This window comes from Danio rerio, chromosome 5 (assembly GCF_049306965.1).
Source record: "Danio rerio strain Tuebingen ecotype United States chromosome 5, GRCz12tu, whole genome shotgun sequence".
Taxonomy (NCBI): domain Eukaryota; kingdom Metazoa; phylum Chordata; class Actinopteri; order Cypriniformes; family Danionidae; genus Danio; species Danio rerio.
The window spans coordinates 32,435,943-32,448,407 of NC_133180.1; the positions used below are offsets into that span (position 1 = coordinate 32,435,943).

The window sequence follows — 12,465 nt, forward strand, 5'->3', positions numbered from 1 at the left end:
GAAAAGACTCCACCACAAATACATCAAATGTACTTGGTATTTTTAAAAATTTGACGAGCTGTATTTCAGCTTTATCCATGTCTGTTTCTATCACCGACTGCTGTTTATCTCATGTATAACAGGAAAAGCATACACACATGTGGGAACACTGAGTGGGGAGAAGCAGCTCATTTGCATTTAAAGACACATGCTACAAAAACAGCTACAGTATACTCAGACAACAAAATGGGCAGATTCTGGAGGCTATAATGAATTATATGTTGGGTGTTTTGAGCTGATACTTTACAGTCATATTCTGAAGACACCAAAGGCTTATTCTACACTCGTAAAAAATGTGCCCTTTAAGTGGATATTCAACCATTTTTTGTCTACTCAAACTAAAGTTATTCTTCTAAGTGTCCCTACTGTGAATGTCTGCCTCTATAGATCTGTCAGTTTATGATGTTAAAGTTATAAAGTAATTTTGACACAGCAGTGTCTCTTTAGCATTTTGTACAGAACACTATTAATCCCTGTTTTATATATAGATGTCACACATATTCAGCCTATGCTAGCCTTTCCTGTTGCTTAAAGACTAATTGATTGCGTCTAAAATGTTTATATTATTGCAGTGCTGTCCTCACTGGAGCATCCAAATCCCCTCTTAATGAATTGCAATAACTGCAGAATTCAGCAGCTATAATCCTAACTGGCACTAGTTGTTGGTGAATACATAATCTTTATATTTTAAACATGATACTGACTCCCTGTTAGGTATCATATGTATGTTTTAAAATGATATAATGCTAGCTTGATATATTGGTAGATTTAAAATGATAATGCTAGCTTACTCTGCGGTAACTGGTTGCTCTTTCAACACCCAGTCATCATCACATGCTTTAGATGCTTCCTAAAACTTGTCTTTAATGGATGGAATTATTTGTTATTTCTCTTGTATTTACAATGCTTTGTTTTATATTGTTTTGTCTTTTTTTTGCATTGTTTAAGCACCTTTGAGAAAGTGACTTTGAAAGACACAAAGAATATATATTATGTTATAATTCATAAATAAATATATTAAAATATATAATATTTAAATATTGTCATTATAAATATCCTTGCCATCACATTTGATCAGTTAAATCCAATGCTGAATAAAACTATGAATTGCTTAAAAATATACTGACTGCAACTATTATTAGTATTTTCATTCAAATTCCTTCTTAGTCCCTTTATTTAATAGGGCTCGCCACAGCTGAATGAAACGCCAACTTATCCAGCACATGTTTTACGCAGCGGGTACCCTTCGCTGCAACCCAGTACTGTGAAACACCCATACACTTACATTCACACTCAACGGACAATTTAGTTTATTCAATTCACCTGTATCACATGTCTTTGGACTGCGAGGGAAACCGGAGCACACCCACGCGAACACGTGGAGAATATCCATTATTAATATTTCATAATAATTGTAAAATGATCTAAACAGACATAACATAATACGCTCATGGGGAACCTGTCATTTGTATATATGCAGTGTGATTTTGTGGGTTGTTTATATTGCTTGATTCTGACACTGCATTACTGCATATATCCACTTGCAGTTCTGAGAATGCTTCCTCTCTTCCTTTGGCTTTACATTTGCATCCCAGTTTCAAGCCGAGACCTCACGTGAACACAAGCGACCAATAGGAAACATGACATGTACCCGTCCTCACATCTAAGCTGCGGAACGGCATCAACAAGCTTATTAGAGCGAAAGAAACACAGAATACTGAAGTACCGCCGTTTCGGTTGAATCACAATGTTATAGCCGTCTCCATTAGGCGTGCAGCATACGAACCCCGACGCCAGGGGACAAATATCCCGGTCAGAAATGGTTGTTGTTGTGGAATTTAGCGCAGGACGCGTAGGAGCGCACTTGACAGCTGGAATGTAACGTTAACTGGTTTCTGATGAGCTCGAGCAGGCTAACAAACACAGCTAGCTGATGATTACAGCTCTTATGACAATGTGTTTCTTTGCGAGTGCACAGCAGACGCATGCTTAGCAGGATATAGAAGTATGCTAGGATGTTCAAAAATGTGTTCGGTTCAGGATTTCTGGTGAGGACCGCTCATGTCATTTTGACATGGGTTATAACGCTGATTCTCTTCCTACACGACACCGGTAAGTGCTCGTTATAGACGCTTAATGTGCTATGAGAGCATGTGTTAGTCTCCATTCAAAGCATGTTATTTAATGGACGCTGAATGATAATGAATGAGATGAAGATGCTTCACACACCTGTTTCTGCATCTCTGAGTGTTTGACTCAAGTGTACTGCTGCTTTTACCTGTCATTTGTTATACTCTTATTACACACTCTGTCCAACTGGTTTACAGCATAGTCTACTGGACAGAATATCTTTCTACTCTATACATTTTGCTGGACTACACAGTGATGTGTTATGAAGTGTGTGTTTTCCCCTGCTCTTCTACATAGTTATTCTAATACAGTTACATACTGTAACAGTGCTCTGACTGCTACACTGTTGCATGATATGAGTCCACCATGCTTTATTCTACTTTCCACATTTACTGCTCTATATCCCAGTCTGCAACATTATATATCGCTTTACTTCTACTTAATAATAATAATACTAATAATGATGTTTTGGTACATTATAATAACTAGATTATTATAATGACTATTAGATTATAACTTTTCTGCAAAAACAAAATGAAATTACGGTGACTCGGAGAGCTCCAAAGCGCTGCAAGCTAAGAAAATACATGCAGATAGAAAAACAATAATAGAGAAAACATCATCGATCCACTTAAGCCGTGATGTATGAAATACTGTTTCCAGCTCCAAGCTGCTATTTACCTAAATTTAGAAAATGGTAGTTCATGACCACTTTGTAGTCAAATTACACACAAAAGAGATTTTCTTACAAAATCATGATGTACATCAGTGTTTCTCGACCATGTTGCTTGAGGACCACCAGCAATGCATATTTTGGATGTCTCCTTTGTCTGTTACACCCATTACAGGTCTTTCATTCTCTGCTAATGAGTTGATCTGAATCAGGTGTGTTTGGTTAAGGAGACATGGAAAATGTGCAAAGCTGGTGGTATTTGTATTGGTATTTATTGGTATTTATTAAGCCTTCCCATACAATTTGATAAATCAGTGACATCACACTTAATTGAATTTGACTACACATGGACATGCAAATTTATAAAACGCATACAAATAGCACAGACCACAATGGAAATGGTTTGGTGGACCACAAAAAGTAACAAAGCTGGTTGCTACATTAAAGAGGAAGCAGTTGCTGCTGGTTTATTTGCACCTCTTAAAGCACAGGTGTCAAACTCAGTTCCAAAAGGGCCGCAGCTCTGCACAGTTTAGTTCCAACCCTAATTGAACACACCTGATCAAACTAATTGAGTCCTTCAGGCTTGTTTGAAACCTACAATTGAGTTTTACACCCCTGTCTTAAAGGGATAGTTCAACCAAAATAAATAAATAAATAAATAAATAAAAAATTAATAGAAATTGACTCAGTGTTTCCAAACCTTTATGATTTTCTTTTTTCTGAAGAAGAGTTTTTTAGAAAGCAGAAAAGCTGCAACGATTGACTTCCATAGTAGGAAAAACAAATACTGTGGAGCATACTTCAAAATTGATTTTTTTGATGTTCAACAGATATAATTTTCAGTTTTGGGTGAACTATCCCTTTAACTCAAACCAGGTTTAGGAGTTCCCTCAATCAGTGTACATAAATCACAATTATGAAAAGAAAAGTTTAAATTATGATGACAGATCAATTTATGAAAAAAAGAAATAAAATAAAAATCAATGACACGAAAATTATGATATCTCAGGCCATTTTATTGAAGACCAAAAGGCATAGCTTTGTTAAAATGTAAAAAAAATAAATAAAAAAAATAAAAACACACACACACACACACACACACACACACACACACACACACACATATATATATATATATATATATATATATATATATATATATATATATATATATATATAAATTAATAATTATAGATAAAACTATTAGCAATAATATGTCAATGAGTGGTCTATAAAGGGTTAAATATTTTCAGCCATTTAGTGTGATGCTATGTACTTAAAAATAATGTTGTTGTTTTTTTATTGGCATCAGTGGTTCCATGAGGAGCCTTTTTAGTCCATGAAACCTTACATTCCACCTAAGGTTCTTTAAAGTTGCAAAATGTTAATGAGTAAAAGTTTGACTTTTTGCTTGTTTTTTTTTAAGTGCCAATTCATGAAGTGTAAAAAGCCTCAGGATCAGAGATTTTATTCTCACTAGATTCAATCCTCGAGTAATATAATTATTGTATTTGTTCTCCATTCTAACTTCTTTTACTTCTGTTCTACAATGATGATTCACTCCACTTCTCTACTGTGCTTTTTCCCCCACTGTACTATTGATTGTTCCGTAATACTGTGATGTTCTTCTTGCACACAGACCTGCGCCGGCAGGAGGAGACTGGGGAGCTCACACTGCCGGTTCTCTTTGTGCTGCTGGTTCTGGTGTCTGTGTTGCTGTACTTTGCGGTCTCACTCATGGATCCTGGTTTTGTCCTGACTGATGACTGTGACTTGCAGGTCAGTAAATAAATTTAAACTTTTTTTGTCAGCCAAGCCTGAAATACCTCAAATATTTACTTGAAGTACCTCTGTAATCCCTGATCTTCCATAGACAGCATGGTTCCCGACTTGTTCAGAGTCGAGAAAGGTACAAAACCCATTCTCAAATCAGACCATATGCCTTTAGTGGTTTAATCTTTGTATTGTTAAGGGAAGAAAATATTTTTCTTTAAGGGCACACAAAAGTTCCTGTCCTCAGTGTCAGTATAGGGCACACCACGTTATTGAGCACTGATGTCCGTGTGTTACTTCCTCTGTTTGAAAAGAAGCACAGGTGCATCCGAGGAATAGTAGGTCAGCAGCAAACGCACAGACCACATCACTCTCATGAACGTGCACCCTATACTAACACCGAGGAGAATAAACTGTTGAATAGTGTCCTTATTTTTGTTTTATGTGCATACAAAAGTATTCTTGCACCTTGACAACATTCCAAATGAACCACTGAAGGCACATTGTCTGTTTTGAGGATGTTTTTGGGTACAGTCAGGATCCTTGCTTTCTATGGAGGATGAGGGAGCTCTCAGATCTAAAATGTCTTGATTTGAGTTCTGAAGATGAACGAAGGTCTAGGGGTTTGGAACAACATGAGTAATTCAATAACAGAATGTTCATCTTGAGTGGACTAACCCTTTAACAGCAGGTTTCCAGAATGCTGACAATTGGTTAGATATTTCTAGTTAATCTACACAGATAGATAGACAATAGCCGCTTTCACACAGTGATACCGGTAAATATCCGGAAAATTTCCGGAACGACTTTACCGGTAAATTCAAAAAAGCGCTGTTCACACAGGCGAGGACGTTACGGAATTTTTCCGGAAAAGAGCATTCACACATCCGTTGCAAAATGCCGTTAAATTCTGACATCATTAACCAGAAATGACCTCTAAACGGCTGCGCTTGTGTTTGTAAACATTTGACTACATTACAAACTCTTCGGATGGATCAGTATTGAGTACAACTCCAATGAAAACATAGAGAAACACTTTCACATGTCGAGATGTTCTTGATATGTGTGTGTGCTGGCGCTATGGGCACTCACGGGCACACGCAAAGCTTGAAGGTAAACAAACAACGGATTATCATAAAAATTTTAGCGATAATTATTTACACAGTTAGCATTGAGAAGGAACATAGAAACGTTATCTGACTAACATCTAGCAGCTAAAGGTGTCTGGAAAAAGATTCAAAGGCTTTTATTCTCATAAACCGCGCGCACGTGAATGCGTCTGACTGTTCTAATTGGCTAAAGCAGGTGTCTCACGTCAGCACGTTCTAGACGTGGATGCGCTCTTTCCGGCTATCTTCCTTCTGCATTCACACAGCGCAGTATTCCGGCAAATTGCCGGTAATGTTACAACTTTTCTTTCCGGAAAATAGCCAGAACGAATTTACCGGTATTTTCAAAAAGGGCATGTTCACACATACAACCTTTCCGGAAAATTGCCGGTAATTTTCCGGAAAGGTCTGTATGTGTGAAAGGGGTTATTGATCTTCTGTGCTAATAGAAATATAGACCTCATAACCATTTTAACCAATGGATTTTAGAGGTTTAAATCTGGAGAGTAAGATTTTAGAGTATCAAACATGCGTCACCTGACTGTTTTTCAGTTCACACTTGGTATCGCAGAAGAAACACAGGATATGATTCCACAGACCACCAAATCCATACGACTGCGGCGCTGTGGACACTGTCTGGTGCAGGTGAGCTGTTTTAGTATATTATAGACATATCATTTAGACCTTTTTGAGGGATGTAAACAAAATCAATGGTCCCGAAGTATTTCCTGATTAACATTTGTAATTCCTATAGCTTCTGAGAATCCAAAAAAGGCAACATATTGATAAATAATGTTATGATAATAGTTTGAACATTAAATTATGATGGAGTTGCCTCTTGTTACAGTTATGAAATAATTTGATAACAAGCTGGAAATGTTCGTGGGCCAATGACGTGACCACATTGAAATGGTCTATATATTAGTTTATATAATTTTACTAAAAAGACCTTAGTTTAATTCAAATATTTAACAGCATGCTGCAATAAAAAAAAATTCTAGAGACATAAAATGAAACTGAATATAGCTTTTTGCCAGTAATGTTACGTCAGTTAATATAGATTAGTTCATCAAATTTGGTTAATGAACAAGTGTTAGGTAGAGAAGTTTAAAATGAATGCTCACTTTGACACAGCAACCGATGAGATCGAAACACTGCCAGACGTGTCAGCACTGTGTGCGTCGCTATGATCACCACTGCCCCTGGATCGAGAACTGCGTCGGGGAGAGGAACCATCGCTGGTTTGTGCTTTATCTGGCCGTCCAGTTTGTGGTCTTGCTGTGGGGACTGTACATGGCTTGGTGAGCAACATTTATATGCAACTTACATTTGATCAAAATTAATATTCAGAAAAGATGCACTCTTTAGAGAGGACGGTTAAAGAGATTGATCAAAAACATGACTCGCTATCAAGTGATTCCAAACCTTTGTAAATTTATTTTCCCCATTGAACACATAAGAAGATACTTTAAAGAATGTTGCAAACTTCTAGCCATTGATTTAAAGAAAAGCCTACCGATTTCAACATTCTTCAAAATATCTTCTTTTGTGTTCAACATCTCAAATAGGTTTGGAACAACTTGAGGTAAGTAAATGAAGACAATTGTAAATTTGGGGTGACCTATCGCTTTAAAACTCTGACACAGGTCAGGCTTCAGTCACGCCTCCACCTGGCAGCAGTGGTTGAGGACTAACGGTGTTCTCCTGGGAGCAGCAGCAGTGGTTGCCATTTTGGCCCTCACCGTGCTCCTCCTCCTGGGCTCGCACCTCTACCTGGTGTCCTTAAACACCACCACATGGGAGTTCATGTCCCGACACAGAATCTCATACCTCAAGCACTGCGGTGCAGACGAAAACCCTTTTGACAAAGGAATCCTGCGCAATCTCTGGGGCTTCTTCTGCGCTTGGGAACCGGTGGTTTGGGAGCACGTTTACTTCAAGCAGGGCAATGATCCCATTTGATTCCCTGGGTGTCGTGATGTCCCTGACGTATAACCAATAAGACGGAAGTTGATATTTTATTAGCGGGAAACTTCTTTAAACTTTGCAGGACGTCTACTTCGGTTTCCTTGTGAATGATCCATTTGGAAAGTGTTTCTTAAATGCATGAACTTTGTAGTTGCGATGATGTGATGATCAAGTGTTATCAAATGATGAGTGTTTTTATAAAAGGTGTTTTGCGAATTCTTTACCAGTACTTTGACAATTGTGCTGATTTTTGCACATTTTTAAAGCAAACACAGAACAAAAAGCACAAGAAAAAATAAATCACAACAGTTTTTTGGAGCTGTATTGTGGTTTCCAGTTAATGCAATACATTAAGATATGTGAAACTCGTGCGTATGTATTAATTAAGCTCTCTTACATGGTTCTACAAAGCTGCTGTACAAACTAGAACTATCTTCATTTATAGCAGCAACAAATCATGTTGTACAGTTACATCAGCAATGACTTTGTGCAATTATTGGATTTGTGAAATTTTTACAGATTTGTTTTTTAGAATATAGATCTCCTCGTATAAGAGACAGGGTAATGAGAAATTGAAGTGAAATAACATCCTCTAGCACTTTATATATATTTGAGTGGTGAGATTTCAATATGCTTGTAATGTGATTTTATATGATTAAATGTACCATAATCTGTAAACTAGACATGACAAATCAACAAATTAAAATACTTTTTATAGGGTACATTTCCATGACACTTAAGACTTGGCAGTATGACTGTATATATACACATTGTTACTGAAGAAATAAAGTCTTATCATAAAATGCTTAATCACATGCTTAGAGAAAAGGATTGACTCATTAAAAACAAATTAAATATCGCTGCCAAGCAGCCTCCCGCTGGGTCATAATGCCTGGCCCATGTGGTCTTAACTTTATTCAAGGGTTGCAGTGTTACACTAATAAATATTTATGAAAAGGATAGATCTATCCAAGTATATAACGCATCAACTCGGGTTATAACAGATCAATTGGCATCAATCACAAGTTTGATTTTACTTTATTGTGAAAATCTATAACTTAAAAGGATTACAAATGTCAAACCTGACTCTGTAAATTAAGACTTCTCAAAAATACACTAACCTAAAAAAAATTACCGTTAAAAAATAAATAAGTAATAACCTTTTTTGAGGTTTTGGAATAACTACCTATTAAAAGAGTTATATTGTAAAATAAAGTGAATAAAACAAATTATGTCACCATTAATCTCGGAAAACACATTTCTAAAAGGTGCTGTTGACCTGAAATTTTCCCCAGATGAGAATAACAAATAAAATGACATGGAAAAGAGAAGTATTGAACACATGAAGGAAGGCAGGTGTAAAAGGCATGGAAAGCCCAGACAGCAGCTGAAATCGCTGAGTAGCTGAGTAGTTAATTAGCAGTTCTGCCCCTTGTCAATGTAAATGAATATTAGCGGTTTCAGTTCAACACCTACATTAGCAGATGAGGAAGATGAAACCAGGGTGGACATTAGGACTGTGCGATATGGGCAAAAGAAACCCATCATGATTTTCTTGAACAATATTGCGATTTTAATCACGATTTTGTCTCAGACAGACTAAATCTATGTTTACAGTGTGAATCTGAAACATATTTCAAAAGAAAAACAATTGGATCTTTATCAAAGACCTGTAAAATGTCTCTAAAACAGACATAAAATAAAATTCTCCCCATACATAAAACCCGTTACAGAGCAATGCAGCAATGTTTTGTTAGTTTGTCATCCTCTGAGAAAACGGTTGATGGTCACCGAGCAACGTCAGAGGGGCACCTGCAAAGCATGTTGAACTTGACTTATTGCGCTTTTAGATGCAATTTATGACGGACTTACAAATGGTTCTGCCATACATCAGCCTTCCTGTATCCAAAGTAACTTAATCCCATACCACAGACATTGGCTATTTGCACGCTGCGTTATGATCGGTTCAAATAGCATACTGCAGGAAAATTGTGCTGTAAGGTGATTTAGAAATTGCGCATGTCCAAATCACGGGTTCGATACGATTTCAATGAAATCACACATCCTTAGTGGACATTTCAGCAAAACAATAATCTCAAACATCTCCAAAAAGAGAAAATAAAGCTGCTAGAATGGCCCAAACAATAATATGATCTGAATCTGGAGTTCTTAGACTAGACTCACAGAATCAAGACTCTGAAGCATGGTACATATTCATGTCAACAGCTCCTTAAGATATATATATATATATATATATATATATATATATATATATATATATATATATATATATATATATATATATATATATGTGTGTGTGTGTGTGTGTGTGTGACATTTAATACATAGTTTACTTGTTATATATTGTAACTGTGAAATATAATAAAATAAATAATAGGCCCAGCCCTAACACTCACACAAACATGCGTTAACAATAGTGATTTTAAATTTAGGCAAATAACTAATGTAGAGTCATGCATATTTGCAGACGCTCAGTGTTTCTTTGCAAAGAATAGTATCACTAGCCACTGGCCTATGTGACTGTTGCCAACCGAACGAAAAACTCTAAATTCCCAAAGTAAAAACTTGTACATAGGTGTTGTGTAAATGTACCCTTAGAATATGAACATAATCCGTGCAGTAATGTTCAACATTACAGATATAACATATTGTGTAAACATGGCCTTTCCTATTTCACATCAGCAGGAGTAAATGCATGTGACATTCCTTTGACTGTTAGACTAAGGTCCATTTTTGACTGTCAGAACAGAGCAAAGTAAGACATTTACAGATAAATGCAGTACAACGAAAACCACAAAGTGTGATTTTCTTCAGTCAATAAGATTAAAAATCAGCAATAATAGTTTCAGCTTTGGCTTGATTTCAGTTTGCTTCTTTTTGCACTTGTGTGTTTTTAAATGTACTATCATTAATGCAAGGATTTCCTGAACGATCTGCTCCATTTTGATCAAAGTTATGCAATTGATTTTTCCTCCATGTATATTTTGAAATATCAGTATTCAATAAACTAAACAACATGGTCACGTTGTATTTTATTTCTGAAAATACATTCATCCCCTTCAGTTCCATAGATATTTATTTATCCTTCATGTAGCTCATAGAAATGGAAAGTTTCCTTTAAATAGATTTTTTAGTGTCATTTTGTTCACAGTGTACATTATCAGTAGTAAACCACATTAACAATGATAGGATGGTGTTCTGATGGCGGTCGTCGAAAGTAAAACACAGACAAACACGTTAAATAACAAATCAGCTTCTATGATACATGATGCGTTTGGACTTCTTAAGTGACTGAATGTGCTAACCGTATCATGCTAAGACATTAAGTAGAATATGCTTAGTCTAATTCAACAGTCCTAGATTAGTCCAGAGGAGGGCTTTAAAGAGAAAGTCGTCGCTAAAAGTCACAAGACGTCTGTAAGTACAGTGGAAAGTTGAGAACAAGTCCCAAAAAAAAAAAATAAATTCAAGGAGCAACGTCTATCTGGGGCACCAATCCTAAATCAAATCCAGATTAGGGACAGCCAGAGATCAAAATGTGAGGCTTTAACATGAACGTACATCGCATAGACTGAGCGTGGAGGAATTTGCATTAGCACACACTTCGACAGTTACAATCGGGAAGTTAAGGAGCTTAAGATGTATCACTCAGATCAGCGCGACATCAGAAATCCTTAAAAACAACCAAAGCAGACAGCACAACCGTCTCAATCTGACAATCATTATCTGTTCGGCGACAGTGCAAGTATATTTTGGCATCAAAGTTCAGTGTAACAGGAAGACTTCTCTATTTTACAGCTGGTCAGAGCGAAAATCAACACTGGTGTTTCTGCACGCCATAAGCAGTGGAACCCCAAAATATCACTTATTACTGCATGTGTGAATGCCAAGGGTGGGCAGTTTAAAAGCTGAGCAGATTTGAGTTTACTCACAGTGCTGATCGTATGGTTTCCTCTTGGTTTTAACGTCCGGTCTGGACCGTCTTTGGAGCGCAAGCGCACATGTGCAGCCAGATTCACAAGCAGCAGCTTTTAAAGGGTGAGACGGGGCCAGCTTCACTTGATTTGACTGCGCAACTCAAGTGACAGAATATCTGGACGAAGAAGACAGAGAGAAAAAGGAAGAAGAGATTTGATATGTCACAACCCCATCCGAGTGTAATGGAGCGGAAGTCAGTGCAGGGCAGAGAAGTCGAAGTCCGCAAAGAACTCCTGCTGCTCGGCGCTAAGGAAGAACGGCGTCTGTGGAGGAGTCAGGACAGGCTTGAGGCGTGTGAACTCCTCGTCAAAGTTACTGACGTCCGCTGCTGTTTTAATTGACGGCAGGAATGGAGGTTTGACTCTTTTGGCCAGCAGAGCCTCCCAGTCAATGCCCTGAGGAGAGGAACTATTTTTTTAGAAAAGAAGAGAAGCTTCACAAAAAGTGGACAAAAATGACTGTTAGTGACGGTCACCTGGAAAAAACGGTGTTTCTTGACTTCGTTGGCATCTTGCTCTCCTGCCCCCAGTCGTTTTTCAGAGTTCTTCTGCAGCAGCTGCCATTAACAGCGATAGAGAGTCAGACTGAATTTAATTTGCTTACTTCATTGAGAAGGATGAGCTGTTACCTTTTGGATAACGGAGACTGACTCTGGAGACATAAACCTGGGGTAGCGCACTTCATCATTCACTATGCTGTCAAACACCTCCTCTTCATCATCACCAGGGAATGGAGACTGGCGGCCATAAGAGGATACACACAAACACTACT

At 37.4% G+C, this 12,465-nt stretch overlaps 2 protein-coding genes across 5 annotated transcripts in view; one reads left to right on the top strand and one right to left on the bottom strand.

Annotated features, from left to right (window-relative positions):
- The first annotated feature begins 1,731 nt into the window (after window positions 1–1,731).
- zdhhc12b (zDHHC palmitoyltransferase 12b) lies at window positions 1,732–8,504 on the top strand. Of its 2 annotated transcripts, none has more exons than XM_073952302.1 (5): window positions 1,732–2,151; window positions 4,485–4,624; window positions 6,280–6,372; window positions 6,862–7,028; window positions 7,296–8,504. In XM_073952302.1, exons 1-5 carry the CDS (start codon window positions 2,055–2,057, stop codon window positions 7,309–7,311), a joined length of 513 nt encoding a protein of 170 aa, XP_073808403.1. In that variant the 5' UTR covers window positions 1,732–2,054; the 3' UTR covers window positions 7,312–8,504. The 2 variants fall into 2 exon arrangements, with proteins under 2 accessions (XP_073808403.1, XP_021327289.2); XM_021471614.3 differs by having other exon boundaries at window positions 7,374–8,504.
- Window positions 8,505–10,733: 2,229 nt separating this feature from the next.
- The window catches only part of pkn3 (protein kinase N3), a 28,080-nt gene continuing 26,348 nt past the window's right edge, over window positions 10,734–12,465 (bottom strand). For all 3 annotated transcript variants that reach the window (XM_073952280.1, XM_021476503.3, XM_021476504.3), the window contains 3 exons: window positions 12,323–12,430; window positions 12,170–12,250; window positions 10,734–12,089 (listed from right to left, as the gene is read on the bottom strand). In XM_073952280.1, coding sequence (XP_073808381.1) covers window positions 11,889–12,089; window positions 12,170–12,250; window positions 12,323–12,430 — 390 coding nt within the window. In that variant the 3' untranslated portion in view covers window positions 10,734–11,888. The remainder of the gene's footprint in view (window positions 12,090–12,169; window positions 12,251–12,322; window positions 12,431–12,465) is intronic.